The sequence below is a fragment of the Notamacropus eugenii genome, chromosome 2, assembly GCF_028372415.1.
Source record: "Notamacropus eugenii isolate mMacEug1 chromosome 2, mMacEug1.pri_v2, whole genome shotgun sequence".
NCBI lineage: Eukaryota > Metazoa > Chordata > Mammalia > Diprotodontia > Macropodidae > Notamacropus > Notamacropus eugenii.
The window spans coordinates 125,786,724-125,811,675 of NC_092873.1; the positions used below are offsets into that span (position 1 = coordinate 125,786,724).

The window sequence follows — 24,952 nt, forward strand, 5'->3', positions numbered from 1 at the left end:
TTTTATGTAATGTATAAGTACAAACGATTACTCTAATTACAGATTTTTTTGGTGTTAGATTTGGCCAGAAGAGCCTCATCCAAGTGAGAAGCTCTAGATTCTGGGATATGACTCATAATGCATAAATATAATTACACATATTCAGCATTAATAAATATATACATACATACGTATATACATACATACATGCATTTATGTTGTTTTGGTTGTTGTTGTGCAGTCCTTTTTCAGTCATGTCTAACTCTTTGTAACCCATTTGGATTTTTCTTGGCAAAAGATACTGGACTGGTTTACCTTTTCCTTCTCTATATCATATTTACAGATGAGAAACTGAAGCAAACAGAGTTAACTGACTTGCCCAGGGTCACACAGCTAGTATCTCAGGCCAAATTTGAGCTCATGAAAGATGAGGTGATTCCAAACCCAGTGCTTTATCTCCTGCACCACCTAGTTGCCCTAATAAATATATCTATATTAATACAAGTAGAAAAATATTAAGGATAGAAGATAAGGAAAGATAAAAAGGAAGAACAATTTGATAGGCAGACAAAAGAGAGTAAGACATAATAATATATTAGGACAAAAAAATAGGGTTGGTGAATGAAGTGGAATGGAAAGGTGGATAAGCAAGTAACTGTTGGATGAAAGTGAATAGAATTCTAATAGCTAGGTTAGGAAAGGAGTGTGTGGATAGCCTGGTAGCTGAAAATGCTGGTCTTGGTCTAAAATCTTATTTAAAGTCTGTATGTACTATGCTTATGAAATCAATTCCTTTATTTGAGGATATATCATAGAGTCAGAAAGAAAGACATCTACTTTTATTAAACAAGTTGAATTTAATTCTCAGCTAGTGTCAGCTAGGTTAGTGAACTGGTAGCCTAGTAGATAATGGAACACTGTACCTGAAGTTAGAAAATCTGATCTGAGACACTTACTGTGTTACCCTACTTAAACCTGGTTGGACTCAGTTTCCTTATTTATAAAATAGAGATAATAAAAGCACCTACCTCCTAGGATAGGAGAATAAAATATGTTGTGAGGATATAATGAGATAATATTGGCAGCTAGGTTGCACAGTAGACAGAGTGCCAACCCTGGAGTCAGGAAGTCCTGAGTTCAAATCCATCCTCAGAAAGTAGCTCTGTGACCCTGGGCACATCACTTAACCCTGTTTGTCTCAGTTCTTCATCTGTACAATGAGCTAGAGAAGGAAATGGCAAACCACTCCAGTATCTGTCATGAAAATCCCAAATGGGGTCACAGGGAGTCAGAACTCATTGACTCAACAACAAAAAAATGACTTTGCAAACCTTAGAAAAGGTGTTTAAATGCTAGCTATTATCATTGCTAATTGAGTAGATGATTTAAAGCAAGAACTGCACCATGTATTGTTATTTATTAGTAAGGATAATTTTGGCAATTTGTTTCTTGATTTTGATAATTATTTACTTATTGCAAGTTTCTCTGGATTTAGAAATTTAAAAAAAAAAACAAAACTCAGTGAGTGACCTAAGTTTTTGTTTGTTGTTCTGAAGCCCAACTTTGTGAAATTGGTAAAATTATCAGATTCTCAAATATTGAAGTGGGCTATCATTGGAAATATTTCAAAAGAAGTTCCACTAAAGTTTTCTTCAGACATTAGTAAGGTTAGATAGGGCAAAGAAGTTTTGCTTTCTGATTTAGGAAGAATTAAACCCAAGCATTGGTGTCTTAAGTCAGAAAGACCTGGATTTAGATCTTGTCTTTGACATTCAATGTGTGACAGCAGGCAACCACTTAACTGCTTTTAACCTCAGTCAACTCACTCTCTAAGACTATGACTTATGCATGGATTTTAATCTTTATTGGTGGAGAAATGGAAGAATGGGTTCTTGAAATATTAATTTAAAATACGTTTTTAAAAAAGTGTCATCTTCCACTGTGATTTTCTAGATAATTTTGATGTCAAGCCAATAAGCATTTATTAAAGCAAAAAAAAAAATTATTCCCTGTTTTCAAAAACTCACACTCAAATAGGAGAGACAAAAATGCAAATGGTTATATATGGACAAAATACATACAGGATAAATAAGAGTTAATTTTAGAGGAAAGATGCCAGAAAAGAAAGTAGGACATCGGTTGTGGAAAGTAGGACTTCGGTTGATATTTGAAGGAGGCCAAGGGAGGCAGGAGATGCTGGAAAGAGAACATTCCAGGCATGGTGGACAGCCAGTGAAAGTGCCTGGAATTAGCAGATGCAGTTGAAGGTACAATAAAGTCACCAGTGTCAATAACAGAGTATATATTGGATTGCAAAGTATGTAGAAGCAAATAAGGACTGGAAAGGTAGAAAGGGGACCAGATTATGAAGGGCTTTAATAGCAAACTGAGTACTTTATTTTTGATCCTTCAGGTGATAGGGAACTGCTGGAATTATTGAATAGAGGGGAGGGCAGTGGTATAGTCAGACCTTGCTTTCGGAAGATCCACTTTGATAGATGAATGGAGGATGGACTAGAGTGAAGAGGGACTTGAGGCAGGGAGACCAACCAGCAGGCTATTGTAATAATTAAGGGGTGAGATGATGAAGGCCCTGCACCAGGATAGTGACAGTGTCAGAGGATAGAAAGAGACATAAGTGAGAGAGAGCTTTGAAAGTAGAAATGACAGGTCTTGACAACAGATTGGATATGAGAGAACGAGTAGTAGAGGATGATACCTAAGTTTCAGGGCTGGATTACTTGGAGGATGCTAGTAGCGTGGATAGTACTAGAGAAGTCAGAAAGAGGGAAGGACTTTTTGGGGAAAGATAATGAGTTCAGTTTTAGACATGTTGAGTTTAACAATTTTATGGGACATCCAGTTTGAGATGTTAGGGGGAAGGGATTTACAAAGTGGGTACTGCTATGTGTTGGGCACTGTGCTAGGTGCCTTACAAACATTTCATTTGATCTTCACAGCAGCCCTGTAAAGTAGGTGCTATTATTATCTGCCTTTTACAGTTGAGGATGCTGAGACCAGCAGATTAAATGCTTTCCTCAGGATCAAAAGTTAGTCAGATGTTAAAAGAGAATACTTAGGTCCAAATTGAGATTGCTTAACTATTTGAATTTCAGGAAAGAGGACGATATGCTTCTTTTAAGGATGCCTGGATGTGTTGTATTAATGCAAATTATTTTCATTTCTTTTTCAAGATTTAAATGTGAACAGAAAAGGTATATAAATACTCGTGAGGATGTAGTTAAAAACCAATCAAACATCAGTTTAAGAAGCTCATTTTGGAGGACCTGAAAAAGAAATTAAATTGAAGAAAATTATCAAATAGGCTAACTTTTCTAAGGGGAAAAAAGGGCAGATGCTGTTTATGAATAAAATAGGGTATCATAAGCCACAGCTAAACAGAGTGAATGCAAAAATAGTACTGTATAATGAAGATCTCAGGATGGAGAAGTAAATTGTGAGTCAGATGTGGAGACATAACATGCTGTTTCACACTTAACTAAAAAACGTTTCCTGTATTCACAAAAGCAGTCTTCCATTGAGGAAAGAATCATAGCACTGTTAGGCAGCAGAGAGAAGTAAGTCTCAGAGGACAGAAAAATAGCTGAACTAAGTGATGAATGCCTCCTAAAACCTTCTGTGGGCATACACATTAGAGGTGTGCTGTGCACCAGTGAGCTGGTATGTAGAGTGCTGGCCTTGAAGACAGGAAGCTGTGAGTTCAAATCCTGTCTTTGAACTTTGTGTCTCTGAACAAGTCACTTATACCTTCTAAGCCTAAGTTTCCCCAGAATGATAATAATCATAATAATACATGCCACACAGAATTATTGTGAGGATCAAATGAAATAACAGATGTAAAGAGATTTGCAATCCTTAAAAATGCTATATCACTGTTAGCTCTATCCTGATATTAGAGATTTGAATTAATGGCTTGAGAATTCAGTTGTGGGCAGAAATCCTCATATGTCCTTGTTAATTGATTAGTCTTTTTCTCTTAGTGTCTTCAAGTATTGTACTCTTTCTCCCAAAGAATTGTGTTCTGTTCTGAAAAATAATGGCTGTGGATTTTGGGAGGAGACTGCCCATTCGCTTCTCCAATTCCATTCAATTCCGCCCAGAAAGGATTTCCTGAGCATCTGCTACATACAACATACCATATGTGCTAGGAGCTGGGGATACTGATTTTAAAGTAAAAGGGCCTTTGCCTTCAAGGAGTTTAAATTCTGCTGGGGAAAACAATACGTGTACAGATAAGCAAATATAAGTGTGAAGGATAGAGTGCCAAGCCTAAAGGTAGGAAGACTCATCTTCCTAAGCTCAAATCTGACCTCGGACACTTAATACCTATGTGACCCTGGGCAAGTCATTTAACCCCGTTTGCCTCATTTTCCTCCTCTGTAAAATGATCTGGAGAAGGAAATGGCAAACCACTCCAGTATTTCTGCCAAGAAAACTCTGGACAAAAGGTAAGGATGAGTCAGATGTGACTGAAAACAGCTAAACACAAAACAAGTATTTCAGGACTTGTGCTGGAGGGATACTAATAATTAGGGGAAATCAGAAAAGGCCTTATGTGGCAACTAGGAGTTGAACAGAACCAGGAAAAGAAACTAGAGTTTCCAAGAGGAGTAACAGTAACAACAACAATCTAAAGATAAACACTTTTAAAAGCTATAAGAATTTTGATCAATACAATGAGCCTTCATAATTCCAAAGGACTGATAATGCACAGAGGAGATGGATTTGGGGTATAGAATGAGACGTTTATGCATAGATACATACACACAAATATACATGCATATATATATATATATATGTATGTATTTATTTGTATGCAGCCATGGGGGGGGATTTGTTTAGCTTGCCTGCATTTTTTTTTAAAACAAGAAATTTCATTTTTCAGTGGGGGTTGAGAGAAAAAAAAGCACTTTCTGTTCATTTAAAAAAAATAGAAAAGTAAGGGATGATATAGAGGTGAAATATTTCATGCGGATAGGCCTTCTATTATTAGTTTTACTTAACTGTTTTAACTTGTTATAAGAGACATCCCATGAAAAAGAAATCTGTAGATGTATGTAATGTAAAAACAAAACACATTTAGTAAAACTGAAAGTCACCAAAAATGAGGAAGTTAAATATTCTAGGTGATGTCTAGTTGGCACAAAGGATAGAATACTTTACCTGGAGTCAGAAAGTCCTGAGTTCAGATTTGGCTTCAGATACTTAACTAGCTAGATGATCTGGACAAATCACTTAACCTCTCTGCCTGCTCCAGTTTTCTCATCTGTAAAATAGGAATAATAATATTACCCACCTCCTAGGCTTGCTGTGAGGATAAAATGAGATAATTTTTAAAGTGCTTTGTGACCCTTCATATCCCTCTTTCATTTGGCAATAGAATCTTGGACAACTAATTAAAGAATATTTGGTGAAGACCTTATTTTGTTATAGATTAATACTTAGCAGCATGCTATACAGGAGTGATGATCATCTTGGAGAACAAATTAGGTTTCTCTTGGATTTTCCCAAGATGGTGAGTTAGGGTCTATGGGACATATGTTTTTAAAATAGATAAGATGCTGTCCATATGTCTGACATTTGGTATGTGAGATAGATGCAGCAAGAAGTTAGAGGGAATTATGGACAGTGCTAATCCTAGAAGAGATAAGCAGCAAGGATGTAGAAGACCAAGATTCTCTCCGGACAGCCTTTTAAACATTTACTAGAAGGCTACATATACAATTGGCAACTCCAGAGCACATAGAAGAATTTATGTGCATATTTAGAAAGCTTTATGAGAAATTTCCACATGATGGCATTCTGTTTAAGCATGATGCTACAGCTGTAAAGAGCAGCAGAGTACTGGAAAACCTAGATAAGTACGTTTGATTCAGGGAATTTATAAATCAACAAATATAAATTAAGGGATATGTGATTAAAAAAGTCTTTGGAGACAACTTTGGATAAGGAGTTTTTAAACTTTTGTGTATACTTCATAAAGTTGTATTTAGGACAATTCAGAACGATTTTCATTGATAACTAAAGTCCTCTGCCTCTTCTTTGTGGTGAGAAGGTGACCCTGGATTTTCAGACTGTGCCAGCAGAGCACAATCTCTTATCATTTCTAAGCTGGTAACCTTCAGTTGCAGAATTGGTCTTAAATTGTATGCCTGTTATCACAGGACTAGCCTATCACCCAGTTCACCTTGGACTGATGATCATTTTGCCTATAGTAATTATTAAAGACCATTTGCTGAGTTATATTGTAATTGCAATCTGAATAGATGAGATGGGTAGCACATGGTTGGAATTATAGATCTTTGAAGTGTACAGAGTCACTTGTTTTGGAGAGGGTGTAATAGATCTGTGTTTGGGCATAGGATCATACATATTAAGTTGGAAGGAAGCTTAAAGGCTAATTAAGAAACTGAGGTACAAAGAGGCTATGTGACCACAGTCATACTGATACTGAGTTTTTGAAGCAGGATTTTAAACCAGGTTCTCCTAACTTGAAGTCATTTCACTGGTTTAGGGAACTCCTGCTAAGGATTACAGGTTTATCAGTACAAATTAACAATTGTTCTGCAGCTTGTCTTTATTGGTTCTAAGAAATCTCAACTGAAATACAGATTGTGATTCTATAAACTGTTCTATAAACTGTCAGCTAATTTAATTGAAGAGGAAAACCTGAAAATAATATATTATGGTAACAGTTGTCTTTAGAGGTAGCTGGGCAGTGCAGTGAATAGAGTGCTGGACCTGGAAGTGGAAAACCAATCTTCCGGAGTTCAAATCTGACCTCAGATACATCCTAGCTGTGTGCCCCTAGCTGGGCAAGTCACTTAAACCCCGTTTGCCTCAGTATTCTCATCTATAAAATGAGCTGGAGAAGGAAATGGCAAACCACTCTAATCTCTTTGCCAAGAAAATCCCAAATGGGGTCATGCAGAGTCAGACACAACTGAAAAATGGCTGAACAACAACTTGTCTGTAGAGAACTTACCAAGATGTATGCATTCACAATCTTTGAAAAGTTTTTTCTGATGAGGGCAAGACAGAGGATCAGACTGAGGCGAGGAGACAAAATGAGTAGAGGATACGCTTTGGAATTGATGGAGGAGAATGAATGCATCCTGGGGGAGGGTTCTTTGGACTGTAAAAGGCCAGTCCACTGCCTCTGACCTCCTTTGCCCTGCGTTTATGGGCAGGCATAAATGGCTGACACCATTGGTGATTCAGTCAGTCACTTAGTCTGCAAGAAGCCAAAACAATGGGAGTGAGAGCTTTGGCAGTCAAACATTCAAGCACCTGGTATTCCACTTGCTAGGCCTTTCTTTTGAAAAACCTAATTAGGGCACTCTAGGTTTTTCAAAAGAAAGGCCTACAGTAGTAATCCATGAATTTGGAACTGAAATTTGAGAAATTGGACACGAAGGGTCAAAGTAAGGCTGTGATTTGTTTTGTTTTGTTCGTATTGTAAGAGAAGCCAGTGGTACGTGTCCATTCATCAAGGCGTCAGTCTTATTACCTGCTCTTCTCTAAGCAGCTGTTTGCATTTTTAAGTCTTATAGAACATTGGTAGAGTTAACTCTTGTGTCCCAAGCTGCTCCTCATACCATAGACTTGTTTTGTGATCAAAAGTTGGCACTGGGATGGATGTTGGTCTTCCTGCAGCTGTTTTCAGGTTTGCTCTGTCTGTCCTTCATATCATCCAGACCCCCTGAACTGGAAATATCTTGTTAACTCTATGCTGTTTAATATTCTGTGTAAATTAAACTACCTGAGCATGTTTAGAGCTGAAATGGAAGCAATGCTTTTTGCTTGACAAGGTCAAGGTGGGTTTTTCTCTCTAACATATCTTCTATCTTGTTCACTCTTGGCTGATAGGGCAGTCTCCATGTAGTTGGCATTGTGCAAGGAAAGCCATTGGTGTAACGAATATCAAATGAGAGAGGTCTTTGGCAGCAGTAAAGTATACAAACGGAAGGTATTAATATTACTGATAACATATCTGACCAAGCCTGTGGAAGTGAGAAACATGGACCAGAGGAGCAAATTTGTTTTCAGAAGCCAGAGGGATATAATGCAGAGTCTCACAGTTCAGATTTGTAATTGGGATCAGTTGCTGTTAGAAGAAAATGGAGTTTGGAAAGACACGGTTTTCAGTTGTTAAAATCAATGAAATTAAAACAGCAGCTGCTTGTAAAAGTTAATTTTATTTGACATCTGCCTTGGGTCTAGTGATAGAAGCTCTGGTTCTGGCGAGCAGACTTTGTTCATTAAAAACTGTATCCTTCATTACTGTGAGATCTGTTGATATGAAATAATTTGTAGATGGAACAGAAGTTGATGCCATTAAATTATTTGGTTTACATAAACATAAGCTGTCCATTGAAACAAATATATTTGAAAATTTGTGGCTGAAATTACAAATAAACACTTTTGGGCTTTTTAGGTGATTTGCTTCATTTGTTTTAGGCACCGGCGATGAATTGCAGAGGACCCCTGAAGGTTTTTATAATGATTGATTGCAGTCAGACTACCATCATCATCATCATCATCTATACGATTTTATTAGACCCATTATTTCATTGGTATTGGGAATGCCCAGTGTGGAAGCTCCCTCTATCAATACAACTTAGCACCTGTTGGGCACTGATAGGCAGAATGACGTTCCCAGGGTCACTTAGTATGTATAAGAGGTAGAACTTGAACCCAGATTTTTCTGGTTCCAAGGTATCTGTGACATAGTGGATAGAGCTCTGCTCCTGGAGTCAGAAAGACCTGAGTTCATATCTCACCCCAGACATTTACTAGCTGTGTGACTCATGGCAAATCATTTAACCTCTTTTTAACCTCAGTTTCCTGTAAAATGGGGGAAAATAATAGTGCCTACCTTTCAGGATTGTTGTGAGGATTAAATGAGATAATACCTATAAAAATTGTTTGGCACAGTGCCTGGAGCATAGTTGGTGCAATATAAATGCTTATTCTGTGCTCTCAAGTAGCAGCTCTTTATCCACTCATTATACCAGAGATGTCAAACTTGTTTTAGCAGGGTCAGTTGGTCCACAAGACTCCTAAGTGTAGCTTAGCCAGATTAGAATGTAATTGGGAAATGTTTAACAAAGTAAATAAAAATGCTGTACAATATAGATAATGTTGACTTGTAGTTTTCTAAGTCAATAAGCCACCCACAGGGATCCCTTTCTATTTGAATTTAAGAGTATGTATGCTTCTCTTCTGTAATCACATAAATATAAATATATACTTTCCTCACAGAAATGGGAGAAAGTACAGTTAATAGGATTATATGGGGATAATTAGATCAATGGATCTTAGATTTAGAGCTGGAAGGGACTTGGAAGCCATCTATTCCAACCAACCCTGTAATTTTAGAGATGACTATACTGAGGCAAGGAGAGGAGAGTTATGTGATCTGCCTTTTGTCACCCAGATGGTAACTGCCAAGGGGCTGGGATTTGAAGCCAGGTCCTCTGATCTCCAAACCTCTTTACCGGAGGGTCCTTAGTTGTCTTTGTTCAAGTAGTAAAATGTTGATGCATGTGGGGAAAAGGGGGTCAGCTTTTTGCTGACTACCCATCTTGGATGTTTTTAAGGTACAATTTCAATATTAGTGTAGATTGACATTCATTCAATTCCTCCTGAATTTTGCAGAGTCTGAACTGAGCTGGAGAGGGTAAAAGCACCAAAGAATAAAATTGAACCATATTTTCCAAGTAAGCATTGTTTTCCTGTCATTTTTATGTGTTTTAATTTAGCCAGCGTTGGGTGAGCAGTTCAGAGTGAAGGGATTTATTATTTGAAAGTGAAGCCAGACTTCCTGGTCTTCATTTTCAACTGATTGAGGCCTGTTAGTTTTCAAAATTTCTATTGACTCCAGAGAACCATACTGTATTTTCTTATGTAGTCCCCCCACCCCCTTCTTGTGTCTCTCCCTCTCCTCTGTTATGGGGGAAAAAAGTCATTAAAAATGTTTTCTTTCCCCCAAGCACTTCAGTGCTTTTAATGGGGGAGGGGGTAGGGTGTTACTTCTGCTATAAAATAGCAGCAGGCTAGCAGCACCTTTTCCCTCTGGTTTTGAAAAACACTATTCAGCGTCTCTGCTGGTGGCAAAGTGGTTTCTTTCCTAACAATTTTCACTTCCAGGGAGATTCATTTAAGTTGAGAGAAGAAAAAAAGGGTTAAATTAGAGGTTCATCTGTTTGCTTTCTTACCTTAAAGATGTAACACCTTACAGCTGACATTTTCTGCTATAGGTAGACCTGACTTTGGAACACTGGGGCATTGTCAGGCATTTCCAGGTTATACAGTCACAGAATCTCAGAATTGGGAAGGAATATAGAGGACATCAGGTTTAACCTGTAACTGATCAGGGATTACATTTACAGATGTTTCTAAAAAGTTTTCCTCTAGTATCTCTTTGAAGACTTCCAGTAATGGAAAACTTATCACTTGCCAGTTGGGTCAACAATATTTATTAGGGACATATTGTATATAGAGCACCGTGTTGAAGTTCTTTGCCCTAAAATAGTAAGAATATAGAATAAAGAGAAAATGAAGAATTAATAGAGGCATCGAGACAGGCCCTCCAATCTGTGCACTTGCCTGTACATAGAGCAATTTCATTTCATGAACAGTTTAGATAAGAGACTTTGGAATAGTTCTAGTTGTTAGGGAATTTTTTCTTACATGAATATGAAATCTTTGTCACTACAAGTTTTACTCATTCCTGGTAGTTCTGCCCCCAAAGGTCAAATAAATCTGACAAGTCATTCCTCTTCCATAAATTTTTCAGATATCTGAAGATTGGTACATGATACTTGACTTTTTTCTAGGTTAAACATTCCCACTTCCCTCAACCACTTTTATGTAGCATGGTTTCTGTACCCCCTGACACTTTCCTCTAAATGAATTCCAAGTTGTCAGTGTTCTTTCTAAAAGTGTACCTGGAATGGAGCAGAGAATTCCACATATCCTCAGATCAGGGCAGCCGGATTATCAAAGCCAATTCAAACTGTCAACAAGCATTTATTAAGGACCTTCTGTGTGAAAAAAGGCAAATAGGCATTAATTAAGGGACTATTATGTGTCAGAAACTACTTCTCATTTGATTGTCACAAACAGGATGTAGGTACTATATTAATACACCCCCTCCTCCCCCATTCCCCTTTACATTTTACAGTTGAGGAAACTTAGGCAGACAGAGTTTAAGTGACTTGCCCAGGGTCACACAAATAGCTAGCCAGTAAATGTCTAAGGCTTCTGAACTGTGCACTAGGGCGCAAAGAAAGACAAAGTAAAAACAAACAAAGAAACCCCTCAAAAGTCCCTGCATTCATAGTCTAATGGGAGAGATATTTCCCTTGCTATGAACATTTTGTTTCTATGAATGTAGCCTAACCCACATTAGCTTTTATGGCTTCTGGGTCACTGGTCATCTTCCCCCCACCCCTGCCTTTTTTTCCCTCTCTTTTTTAAACATGAAATGTTAACTTCCATCGACAAGTTTAGGTATTCAAAGAGAAGCATAGGAAAAGGAAATATGAAAAATGAGCATGTAAAATTAGATAAGAAAATTTAAGAGATTGTAAATGATTGCATATGCCTGTAAGTTTCTGATATTTACCAGTTATTAACACCTATCCCAGAGATGTTTATGTTGGCGTTAACATAGTAGTTACCTCTTTGCTCCTGTTTTGTTAATCTTTTTTCACTTCCCCCACCCCCATCTTTCCCCATGTATATGGCATAGATCTTTTTTTAAAATTATTTTTAATAACATAGTTGTGTTTAATTTGTACATTATTCTTGTGGTCTTGTTTCTTTATACTACATACATGCATACAAGTCTTCTCATAAATTGTTTTGGGACACCTTGCATACTAGAAACTAGGTGGTATAGTGATGAGACACCCCTGGTCTGAGCAACTGACCTAATAGTTGTCTGGTCCTGGGCAAACCCTTTAGTCCCTCTTAGCCTCCCTTTCCACATCTCAAAAATCAATAATATTTTACATTATAATATTATTAAACATTATAGCATTAGAAATAAATAATTGCACACTACATAAGGTAGTTGTGAGAAAGGTGCTACAAAAATCAATCTATTATTGCTATTATACTGTGAGACTTAATTACTAAACTTAAACGCCCACTGCATAAAAGAGACAGTGTTGTTATATGTGCTCTGGAGGATACAGAAAAGAATAAGATTCTTCCTTCTTTCAAGGAATTCACAATGTATAAGGAGAGGTGATAACCACATAAATGTCTATACTGTATATGAGGTTATACAATAAAGAAATTGCCCTTTTTGGGGGGAATAGCTACTTAAAGATAGGATAACTGCTTTTGAAAATGGTAGTAGCATATTTGTTCCTTATTTATAGTAAATTTTTTAGAATTGTCAGCTTTGCTATTTAAATGTGATTGATTTTATATCTAAATGGCAGTATGTAAGCATAGCACTCATTTTGATTCTATTTTTCAATTTTGATTTATCACAGAAAACATTGTAAAATAACTTTATATAACAAAATATTATCTAATGTGACAGACTTAGATTTATGAATGATTTCATAATTTTAGACTCCTCAATATTATCCCAAATAGCCAAATGGATATTTTCAATTATGTAGTTCTTAACTATATATTTATTTTCTATAGATTTTTCTGCTCTTTATCTAGTTTATATTATATGTCTACCAAGGCAGCTAGGTGGTACAGTGGAGAAAGAGCTAGAGTTGGAGTCAGGAAAGTTTAAATATGGTCTCAGATATTTATCAGCTATGTGATGAAGTCAGTTGACTTCTCTCAGCCTCAGTTTCCTCATCAATAAAAGGATAATAATAACAATATTACCTACCTAATACACTTGTTGTGAGGATCAAATGAGGTAGCATATAAACATTCTGCAAATCTTAAAAGTGCTATATAAATGGCAGCTACTATTACTATATTTTATTATATATAATGCTAGGTTCTGTCTTCCACTGCTCCTCCTTGGTAGATTCAAGTGGATGATTAGATCTTTGCAATTACCCTAGGGAACCAAGTTTTTTTTTTCCCCTTTGCAGCTAGATTAGTTGTTTAATTCATATTGGTATTTCAAGGTTTCCTGAAGCTTCCCCTTGTTTTTTGCTACAATATTTGTCTCATTTTCTATTTTACCTACCAGAAAGCACACCATACTTATTTTTGTTTTTATCTTTTAAAAAAATTATGAACTTAGTCATCATTAAACATGCACATTTTAGTAAAAAGACAAAAAAAGGATTATAGTTGAATTGTGAACTTCTGTTTTTTAAAAAACTTATATTAAATTCAATATAGTACTATCAAAGTTGTGCAGTTTAAAGTCCCCTTCTGAACTTCTTTTTAGTTTCCTTCTGTGTATTTTTAAATGTTTTATTGTTGCTCCTTTTTATACATCACCATCACTGCACACTGTTTTAAAGGCCTGACTTGGAGAATATTATATAAAAATACCACACTACTATTTGAAGTGTCTTGTAAATGACAAAAGACAACTGAATGTGTGTTATGTGAAATCCTTATTGAGAGAGAGAGAGAGAGGGAGAATATAAATATTCTGTGGCTAGATCCTTGCCAAAAGAGTTTCACCCTTGTCTGTAATCTGTGCAGCTAGGTGGCGTGGTGTTTAGAGAGCTGGATTTGTAGTCGTAAAGATCTGAGTCAGAATTGTCCTTCTGATAATTACCAGCTGTGTGATTCTATAAATTATAGACCCTCTTTAATCTTCAGTTTCCTCGTTTGTAAAATAGAGATACAAGGGCTTACCATACAGAATTATCATGAGGATCAGATGAGATAATACATGTAAAGTAAATCTTAAAATATAAAATCTTAGTAAATCTTAAAATATAAAATAAATGTTACTGGTGATGATGGTGATGGTGGTGCTGAAAAAGAAAAAGATAATGATGATGGAGATGATAGTCTTTTAAACTTCCCTGCTTAAGTGGTTAGAATGAAAACACTTTTTACTCTCTGATCTTAATTATGGCAGTTAACTTTCTATGTAGTATCTATGACTGGTTTCCAAATGGGGAGGGTGAGGAGGGAAAGTTACATTATAAACTTTGAACTAAACGTGATATATCATCAATTAAAAGACCATGTAATATTTCAGTGAGAATATTTTGTGGACCTACAAACTTTTTATTAGGCTTGCTGCCATAATAGTATTACATTCAACTTAAGCTCTTTTTATACTGTCATGTATATGGCCCATGTTGTCCCTTGCTCAACAAAGAGGTTACAAAATTATATAAAACTCCTCACCAAAGGAAATCCAATTAATCAACCAGTCTGCTACCATTAAAAACAACTTTCATTTAAATTTTAGTCCATTGGACTGCCTTTCTTTATATCCCCAGGACTTAACACAGTGCATGGGCCATAATGGATGCTTAATAAATGTTTATTGACTAGCAGATTCAAACCAATAAATATTCATTAATTGTCTACTCCATGTTAGTAGACACATTAAGTGTCCACTCTAGCCGCTAGAGATATAGAGGTAAAAAATACCATAGTTCCTTGTCTTCAAAGAGCTAATAATTTAATAAGGAGCGTAAAACTTGAATGGAAAAATTTGGAGCTATTAACTGTAGTCAGACTGGGACATGAAGGATGAAATATTGCAATTGTGTTGTTCCTAAGAAAGAGTTCGATTTAATTCAGCTGAGAAGACTTTATTTACTGTATGTGAGGATACAGAGTACTAGGTATCGCATATATACACACACAAAACACCTGCAATCAGTCCCCATCCTTAAGAAGCCTACATCTTACTGATTAAAGGGATGTAAATATTTATTTATGTTTTAGGAATCATAGAATCAGAGATTTAAAGCAGGAATCTTAGATCTGAGAATCTGAAGATCTTAAATGTTACCGAGTACAATCCGCTCTTTTTAGTGAGGAAGAAACTGAGGTTAAGAAACTGAGACTTGCCCAAATCATGGATCTACTTTGAACCAAGATCTTCCTCACTCTAAGGCCATTGTTCAATTCACTTTGCTTTCAAGATCAGTAACAGAGCCCAGCTCTCAAGAAAGCCTTTCCTTTCCTTTTACTTTCAGTGTAGCAATAGATTTGGGAAAGCACTGAGAAAGAAAAGGTGTCAGAGGTGTGTGGGATCATGAACTCACATCATTAGGGTGAAAGAAGTAGGAGTAATTCATTTGTTCTGTGCAGTTTTATCTAGAGCAGTACTGCTTACTGAAATCTTTGAGACATTTATAGCCATTACAGTTACTTTTTTTGGAAGGAAGCTAACATTTATTAATAACATATTATTAATTTGCACCAGAGAAGAACCAAATGCAGGAGAAATTTAGGAAATTTAATTTCTAAAATGCTTTTATTTTTAACTTTCAAAGGGTCACTAAGCCTCTGAAACTACTCACCCCCTCCCTCACGTCCCACCCCTCTCTCACTCTCAGAGTGTATTGATAGCAATTCCATTCCATGTTTGGTATGTTGGAAGGACATCTTAATGATCTGTCTGACCTTTTGATAATAATAAGAAATAAACAATGTTGTGCCAAGTTTTATTTCTTTAAAAAAAATCATCGTGCAAACGTATTTCAGCTTCATAGATGTAAGTTGTGACAGGTCTTTTCTGTTCTTTCCATTCCTGACTGATTAATTTTTCAAGGCATTCTTTTGACTTTCAAATGTAGTATTAAATTTTAAAAGAATTAAACAAAAGAGATATGTGGTTGTGTTGAAGAAAGTTTTTTTAGGTTGAAAATATTGTCATCATACAGAAGAATGAATGAATGGAAAGCTAATGATTTTTGCTGTACTTTAATCTAGATTTCATTTTTAGAATAGACAGGTTGGAATACTTCATACTAAAGTATTGATTTAACTGGTTTAATTTGTTCTTGAGAGTATACAATGGAAAATTTATGTCTCTAAGGGTAACTTATATACATTGATGAGAAAATACATGTAAATAACTTTGCAAACCTTAAACTGCTATGAAATATTCATTGTCAGTTGTTATTTTATGAGAAAAGATCTGGACTTGGAGTCAGGTATCAGAGTTCAAATACAGACCGTGTCACTGAACCTTCCACTTAATTTTTGTAACCTAGGGCAAGTGATTTAATTTCTCTAGGCCTCGTTTTCCCCATCAGTAATATGAGAGGTTTGACCTCTGAGGTCTCTTCTAGTTCTAATTCTGTGAGCCTATGATTTTTAACTCTGTGCTTATGGGAATTAAGTCAGCTGTGAAATTCTATTGACAGGTTCTGAAATAACGTTTATAATCTAGGCACTTGCTCCATGTAGGCAGGTGATATTTCCATTTTAAATAACTTTGAATAAGTTTGCTATTGCTGAATGGTGTGGTAGAAGGAGCTCTGGAGTAGAATTTAGATGCTGTCTTGGCTACGTCCTGTCTCTTACTTACTTGGGCAAGTCACATAGCCTCTGTCATTCTCAGTTTCTTTTTCTGTTACATGTACTAGTTTCCTCATAAAGTGATTGTAAGCACAAGTGTTGTGAGGCTCAAATGAGAGGATGGATATAAAGTACTTTGCAAGCCTTAGAAAACTATACAAATGCCAATTGTCATTATCATCATCATAGTTACTGTGCTACAATCACCTGGCCTCCACTCTGGGGATTCATTCCCTGAGTCTTCTATGATGTTCCTGCTGAGCTCACATTGTGTTTATAGTAAGGGGTATATTGGTGAATATTTGACAAGGCTCTCTAGAAAAAAAAAGTGCACACACCTTTTAAATATGCTCTGTTAATACCTTATTGAGTCTAGACAGTCAACAAAATAGTAAATTCAGCCTAGATTTCTAACAATTACCAATTTCTGAAGTATAAATGCTTATACTAAAAATTTAACAGTGGCTTTTGCAAGCTGGTTAGAGCTGGTTCTAGTACATTTCTGTTGGTAAGGAAAGAGCCTTGTAAACTTTATCCAGAATTTGTAAACAAATCCAAGTTGTTATCATAATAGTGAAGACCAATCAGCAAGCTTTTACAAGTGCCTATTATGTGTCAATCATTGTGCTAAGGGCTGGGGATATAAGGCAATAAGTGAAACACTACCTACTCACAAAGACTTTAATTTCTAAAAGGAAAGAAAAGGATAGAAATAAGTATGTAAAGATTATATATGAAGAAAATTTCTAGTGTTGTTTATAGGTGGTCACAGGACCATAGATTTAGAACTGGAAGGGACCACAGAGGTCATCCAGTCCAGCTCCTTCAATTTACAGACCCAGAGAAGATAAGTAACTCATTCACTGTCACCCAGGGACTAAGTGGAAGGACCAGGATTTCCACCCACTCCCTCTAATGCCAAATTCAGCTTTTTTCTACAGTACTGCACTGTCTCTCAAAGTGAACCTGATTATTTCTCTCTCCCTTTTGGTAATATGGAAAATAAAGCTCCACATTTCATTTTGGGGGATCTTGAGTCAAAAAATGTTCAGAAAGACTTTGAGGGAATCAAAGGATGGAGAAATTTGGGAATTACTATTACATAGTATAAATAATTTGTAGTTCAGTATTATGAATTAATTTGATCAAGCTACATTTAATACTTTTACAAATTTAGTAGATTGTTATGAATACATAGTTGTCAAAACCAAAGGCTATTTTTTCTTTATTTTCCTTATGTGGAAACTATTTTGTGTTGATTTAACTCTGAGTTTAAAAAAAATTAACATTTTCTTAACATTGGTCTAGGTTTCTCTGCTGTATATTTGGTCATCATAAATCTTACTAAAACTTAATATTCATAAAATCCAATCTGGCATTTAAAGCTGTTCATATACAGACTCCATCTTACTATTTCAGTCATGTTCCACATGATTACATTGCTTCCCTTCACATACTGTGTTCCTGCCAAACAGGCCTTCTTATTGTTCCTCGAACTCTGCGTTCTGTCACACATTCCTCTTCCAAGTACAGGCAGGCTGTTCTCCAGCTTGAAGTGCTTTGTCTTCTCTCCTTTGCCTCTGAGTATCCTTAGGTAGTACCTTCTGTAATAATCCTCATCCTCCTCATTTTCATTTTTTGTGCTTTCTCTGGCCTCATACAATCCAGATAAGGATGGAATGAACCTATGATACCTGTCATTGAGAGGACCTGAACCCAGGGGTTCCTGGCTTCAAGGCTAGCTCTCTGTTCATCAAGCAGTGCTATCTGTCATTTTGAATTCATGTCATGCTGTCAACTCAAATATTATATTTCATTGTCCTATATATGTTTCCTTCTCCACTGTAGAATCTAATGTAAGCTTCTTGAGAATAAGAACTGGTTTTGGATTTATCGTTATGCCACTAATTCTCAGTTACAAGGTATTGAATGTAGTAGGTATTATCTTGATGAGTCTTTTTTTTTTTTAATTGAACTGAATGGAAGTAACCAGTCAGAAATTTGCCTACCCTGGAAACCAAATTCTTCCTATTTGTGAATTTCTGGAAAACTGAGATTGATACTTGTATATTTAGCTTTCCAACTTATTTACTTATTTTTGATGTTAATGAGAAAACTCAGTAACTGCAGGTATAGTCAGTTATTTTCGATCCTGTTATTGAAATATGATTCTCCTTTCCTGACAGAGAGAAATTTATATGTCATTGTGTCTGTATATGTATACACACATACAGACACACATAGATATTTGCTTTTTCCTTTAGATATTGAAATAAGTTCACTGATTGCACTTGTATTTGCTAATATGTCTTCTAAAATTTTTATTTCTTGTAGTTAACAGCAAGGTCACTGCCATCTGTGCAATCTGATGAGCGACTTCAGCCTCTTCTTAGTCACCTCAGGTAATAAAAAAACTACTGCTTTGTTGTGCTGATGAAAGAGATTTATCTGAAATGGATTAAAACCTTTTGACTTCACAAGTGATGGGAAGTCTCAAAAATTTAAAGCAAGACGTCAAGCGTTTATTAAATGATATGTGCCAGGCGCTATTCTGAGCGCTGGAGAGAAAAACACAAGCAAAAAGGCAGTCCCTGCCCTCAAGGAACTTACATTGTTAGTGGGGAGAGAGACATTATACAAAAGAGAGCTGAAGGAAGGAGGGGAAATACCTAAGAGGACCAGCAAGGAGCCACCCTAAACCTGTTCTCAAAATAGAGATGGGGGCAGGATGGATCCAGTAAGAGAAGAGACCAGGGAGGCAGTGGGATATTTCAGGGTGAGAAGACTCTAAGGGCTGAGGGAAGGTCCAGAGTGAAAGGGCATCTGCATCATGATAGCAAAGTCTATTTTTTTCTTCTTTGCTGTCACCATTCGATTTTAAGTAATCTTTATACTTTTAATTCCTTAGTCTTTAATGTTACTCCTGATTTCCTAGCACTGTGGAATAGTTTTTAAACTTATTGAAACTCCAAAATCAGATGATCAATTTAAACTAAAATAGGCAGATAGAAGTAACCAAGGCTTGAGAAAGATTTAGAAGAGACACCAAATTTATCTCATCCTTAAGACCTGGATACACTTTTGAACAGATTCATTAGGACTCGATGACAGATACGCTATCACTTTTTTTATATATAATGTTAGTGTTTAGGGGAGCAGGACTAATACCCACCTTCATAGACTAACACTTTTACTACATATAGCTTTTATGTTTTGGGAAGACATGATTTGACTTGAAGTATTTCTCAATCCTTCTTAATAAGGGGCCATGGCATAGAAGACATCCCTGTATTTTTGTGAAGGTTGTATGATTTGCAAATCATGCTGTCACGTTTTTTTTCTTGTAAAACTAGTACCTTCATAGCAATGTGATGATTGTCAAATTTAGGTTGTTAATCCCACAGCCCCAAGATCTCATCCAGTTTTATGGTCCTAGAATACTGTTAGTGCTTAGTTATTGTTAAATCTTGATGGATTTCCCCTTTCCCCACTTGGGTATGGTAATTGTCAACTGGAATTTAGATTAGCTACTGACACTCCTCTTCAGGTCCTTGAAACTTGCACATACTGTACATTCATTTTGGGTTTCCATCCTCTGTGGAGTTCGTTCACCACTGGTTGCTAAGCAACCATGGCAAGATGCTACAAGTAATATTCACCAACTGAAGTTGCTTTTATTATTATTATTAAACTAAACATTTTTCCATTTTATTACTATGTCAGAAACTTCCATGGGCAGGGTGGCAGGTGATGTGTATAGCTTGACATTTACTGTTCTACAAAGTAACCTTGTGATATGACTTTGAAGCTCTGTGTGTCTTTTGGCTGCCCCATATTTAAAAAATAAAAATGTCACTTTTTTTATTATCACTAGCATTCAGGTCAACTAGACAAAAAACATTGCATTTGACTTCATAGAATCTATTGATAATCACATTAGGGATGTAATTTAAATAAATTATCTTCAAGGGATAGACTTTATAGTAGGGTACTGCTGAGACCAGTATTTTGTCGAGGGTTATTTCACAACTCTAATGATCAGAGAGAGATGATGAATAGCATACTAATTAAACTTGCCAGTGAAACTAATTTGGGCAACATAAATACCAGTGAAAACTGAAGTAATAAAATGCAGAGAATTTCTCCATTGTCCAAGTCACTTTTCAGAAGTAAGTTAGACACTTATGTAGGCCTAGAGTACCCTCATTATCTATGATATTTTCACTAGGTATATTATTTTGCAAACACTAAAATATGTGAATATTTTTCACATAAGTCTAATCTTCTGGTTCAACTTTAGTTTTACAAATGGGATTAAGCCTTTGTCTTACTACTAGGGAGCGACAAGATCCAGGGAGAAGCTGACTTGATTTCTGTGCCCTCCCTATAGAATGGCACTGTTCAAGTGGATGTGATTTAATTGCATTCATAAGTGAGAAGTCATGAAATAGTTACTTTGTGTGCATGGTTTCTATACATTAATTTGGAAAGTTAAATAATTATGCTTTTTGTGTTTTGTGACTAATTTTTCCTTTTCTTCTGGCCACGGAACTAGTATAAAAAAGAGATAGAAGGTAATCATATGGTGTTACATATATGTATATATGCTGATATATGCATACATAAAATAATTGTAAATATATGATTAAAGGCTTAATTTAATAATAAAACTCTTCAAAATTTATCCCCCCTTTTTTGGCAAAGCTATAAAAATATTAAGCATTCTTATTTAAAATTCAGCTGCACAGAACTATGAATTAGAGTGTAGGGGTTATTACGTGCTGCCGGAGGTTTGATTATAGGATCCAAAGAGCAAGAATTAGAACTGTAAGGACCCTTGGAAGCACTTCATTTTACTCATGAAACCGAGGACCAAGATCAATGAGGTAGTAATTTGGCAAAACCAGGATATGAATCTGAGTCTGCTAACTCCAAATCCAAACTCTCCATAGCTCTCTGGGGGTTTCTCATATACGGTTCTGTACTCATTTTGTGGATTGTTTATTCTTCATGGAAATGAGCTATTTACTTTTTTGCATTTCTTAATTGACTGTTTCACTTAGTCATATGCAAGAGTGATATAGTAACTAGAAATCAAACATCATTTCCACTGTTTTGAAACCAAAATAAAATGACACTTAACAGAAAAAGAATGTAGCATGTAAATACAGTGCATAGAGGTGATCGACAAAAACATGATATTAGGCAAAACAACCACAAATAAAAACAACAATAAAAATACAGCGGGAAGTAATTCTGCTTGAATAGAACTACAGCCAGAACTGTTAGGGGATCCACTCCCTTCCACCAAGAGACAGCCATTTCTTTCAACTGTAATGCTGTTGGTGGTAGTGGTGGAGGTAGAGGTGGTGGAAGCTAGCCAGCTGGAGCTCAATTATAGGATCCAGGAAGGTAGAGCCAGCCTGATGAGTTTGCAGATAGATAATTTAGGAACCACAGATGAGAGAGAACTTATCATAAAAGAAGGTAATACCCTGCCTCCCTACTAGGAAACTTAATGTGGCAAATTCTGTGGAATCAGATTCTCTTGGTTGTTCCTGTATTGAGCTTCACCCCGGTTTCTTGGCCACGTGTCTCTACACGTGCCTTGAACTCTGGATCTTGATGTTGATGCCTGTTTTCAATCTTGCACCACCTCTGCTTGTGTTCTTAGCTTTCCACTCCATATGCTTGACCATTGATTCTGGTTTGTTATTACCAGTCCAAGACTTTTGACTCCTCTGTTAGTGGTAATTTTGCACCCCAGATCTTTTCTTAATTCCTCACATAGGTGGCTTCAGACTCCACTATTTCTATCTCAGGGTCTTTGCACAGGTTTTCCCCCATACATGGAAAGAGCTCTCTTCCCCTCTCTGCCTCCAGAATAGAATATATAACTTCCTTCCATGCCAGGTACAAGTGCTTCCTCCTGCAATAGTAGTTTTGTAGTTTCCCTTTTGTTTTGTGCCCTTCATATCCTGTGGCATTTAGTAAATATTTTTATGCCTCCTTTTAATATGAAAGGAAGAAAATTCTAGAGTTTACCATACATGGACACATAAGAGACAAAATACATGAGTTCATTTCAGTAGGATATACCATTATTTACCAAATCTTCTGTTCTGCCTAAACAAGTTTCTTCTACTTCTTGGTGATGTATGTACCCCAGGTTGGAAACCCTATACAACGCTTAATGTAGTCCCATTTGCTAGCTTCCCCTTTCTCCCCATTAGTTTGTATATGCACTGTGTTTATTTGTACATATTATTTCTACCAGTGGAATGTTAGAACCTTGAGGAACCTAGGACCTAGCACAATGCCTGGCAGAAACAGATATTTAATAAATGCTTGTGGAATTGATTTGGAAGTGGCTTTTTCCGGCTTCAGTGTATGGCAAATTCTCCTCTAAGTGGGTCCAAGAGAAACAGAAGAGACGTTTAGTAAATGGCGCTGAGGATGGGTAGCCTAAAGACATTTTAATGTATGTATTTGGGGTGTTATGATAGGCTTTGATTGTAATGCCTTACTCACACTAGTCAGGATATCATTTTGTGGAGGTATAGCTTTACTTAAAGGTTACATCACAGTCATGAGATTTTAATGTATGATGAGTTTGATAGGAGATAGTCATTTTGACTTGCTTTCAAATTATTTAAAAATAATGAAATCTTCTTGGGTTCCTGTGTGATTGCTTTTGTGAACTTATTATCTCTACCTAAATAGGTCACTTGATATGTAGGGATAGGTATTGGACTTGTGATTTAATTGGTATATGGAACTTCTGGGAAAGGAAACTCCCTCCACTGGATGTATGGATCCATCCAGTACTTCCTCTACAATTTGTAATCCTAAAGAATAATCCTAAAACTTGAGTACTGAGAAGTTAAATGACTTGCCCAGGGTCACACATCCTAATATATCAGAGGCAGTCCTTTAACCTGCGTCTTCCTGGCTTCAAGCCCAGTTGTCTATCTGTCTACTATACTATGTGTTCTCCATAGTTAATATGTATACGTGTTTATTTTTTTCCCTTGAGAAAACATTGCATATACATTTCAAAAAAATCTTTTACCTACGTGATGTATTTCCAGAATATCCACAATATTGATATTTAGAATATTTTCATTTTAAAAATTAACTCTCATCAAGTTTAAATCAGACAGTTACTTGGATATTCATTTGCTTGTTTAAATAAGCATGAAAGAATGCTGTTCTATAGTGCAGTTTGGAGGAGGTGAGTACTCCAGTTAGTGAAACTTAAAACCTCATTAATGTGATCGTTATGTTCCTGTTATTTTTCAGGGTCTTTCTTCCTACTTATTTCTAGTTATTGTTAGTACTTTAAACTATTTCCTCTGATTTACAGTTTATGTAAATTTACATATTTCTGTGCTTCCTGTGAAAGCATTTCAGATTCCTATAATATATTACTGAAATGAGGAAGAATGCATTCTTTTCCATTAGAAGTCATATACACACATATACACAAACATATACATTTATAAGAAATGATACAAACTTATTTAGGATAGCATATGTCAGTCACTAGCATTCCCTTTAAGAATCTATTGCTTGGTGGCCCTGAGCTAGCTATTTAACCCTCTCAGTGCCTCTATCAGCTCTCTAAGACAAATTATAGAACAGTTGCTGATCTGCTTTGGTAGAGGGAGTTTCCTCATCAGGAAGTATTTAAAGCCAATGTAATACAGGTCCATACCCCCATCTGATTTATCTTTCTAACCCCCTTCCCTCCACCCCTCCCACCCCCTACAAAAACTTACAGAGCACTGTAATTGATTCTCTAACATTTTATAATTTAGAAGCATCCTGGCATAAAGGTAGGAGCATTGTTCTTAGAGTCAGAAGATCTTGGTTTGAAATAACTTTCTTGGGAAAGCCTCACTTTTCTCATTTATAAAATGGGGATAATACTTGCATTAGTTACTTTACAGAACTATAATGAGGAAAGTGCTTAGTAAGCTATAAAGCACTATATCACCAAGAAATATTTTGTATTCTTAAGTTATAAAACTGATGTTTCTCTTGGGGAACATACCATTTAAGAGGAAGGAAACGGAATAGATGTGGACATTTACAAATCCACAGAGAGAACAAAAATAACACCAATCAGCTACAGATGCCTACGAAGTTCTGAGTTGTTGGGAAGACAGGAAGATTGTCTTGGTGGAGGAAGAGTCAAGGACGAAGAGAAGTTGGAGAAAAGGATTTTGGATTTAGTAATTAAGAAGTATCACTAACCTTTGAAAAAGCAATTCAATAAGCTGATAGGTTCAGAAGCTTATATGACAAGGAAATAAGAAATGAATGGGCATTGAAGAGGTGAGTGCTGGAGTCAGTCAGAAGACCTGAATTTGAAATCTGGCAAGGACATGTGTAGAGTGAAGGCCTTATACTCAGTGTCTTCTGAGGTCCCTTTCAGCTCAAAATCTATGAATAGCTATCAGTGGAAGAATGAAATGCATTCTGTTTTGTTACTCTGTTCAGTCCT

General features: G+C 36.2%; 1 protein-coding gene across 2 annotated transcripts in view; it reads left to right on the top strand.

The window, feature by feature from the left end:
• Positions 1-24,952, top strand: part of PRIM2 (DNA primase subunit 2) — a 369,300-nt gene that overhangs the window by 198,388 nt on the left and 145,960 nt on the right. For both annotated transcript variants that reach the window (XM_072642540.1, XM_072642541.1), the window contains exon 8: positions 18,778-18,845. In XM_072642540.1, coding sequence (XP_072498641.1) covers positions 18,778-18,845 — 68 coding nt within the window. The remainder of the gene's footprint in view (positions 1-18,777; positions 18,846-24,952) is intronic.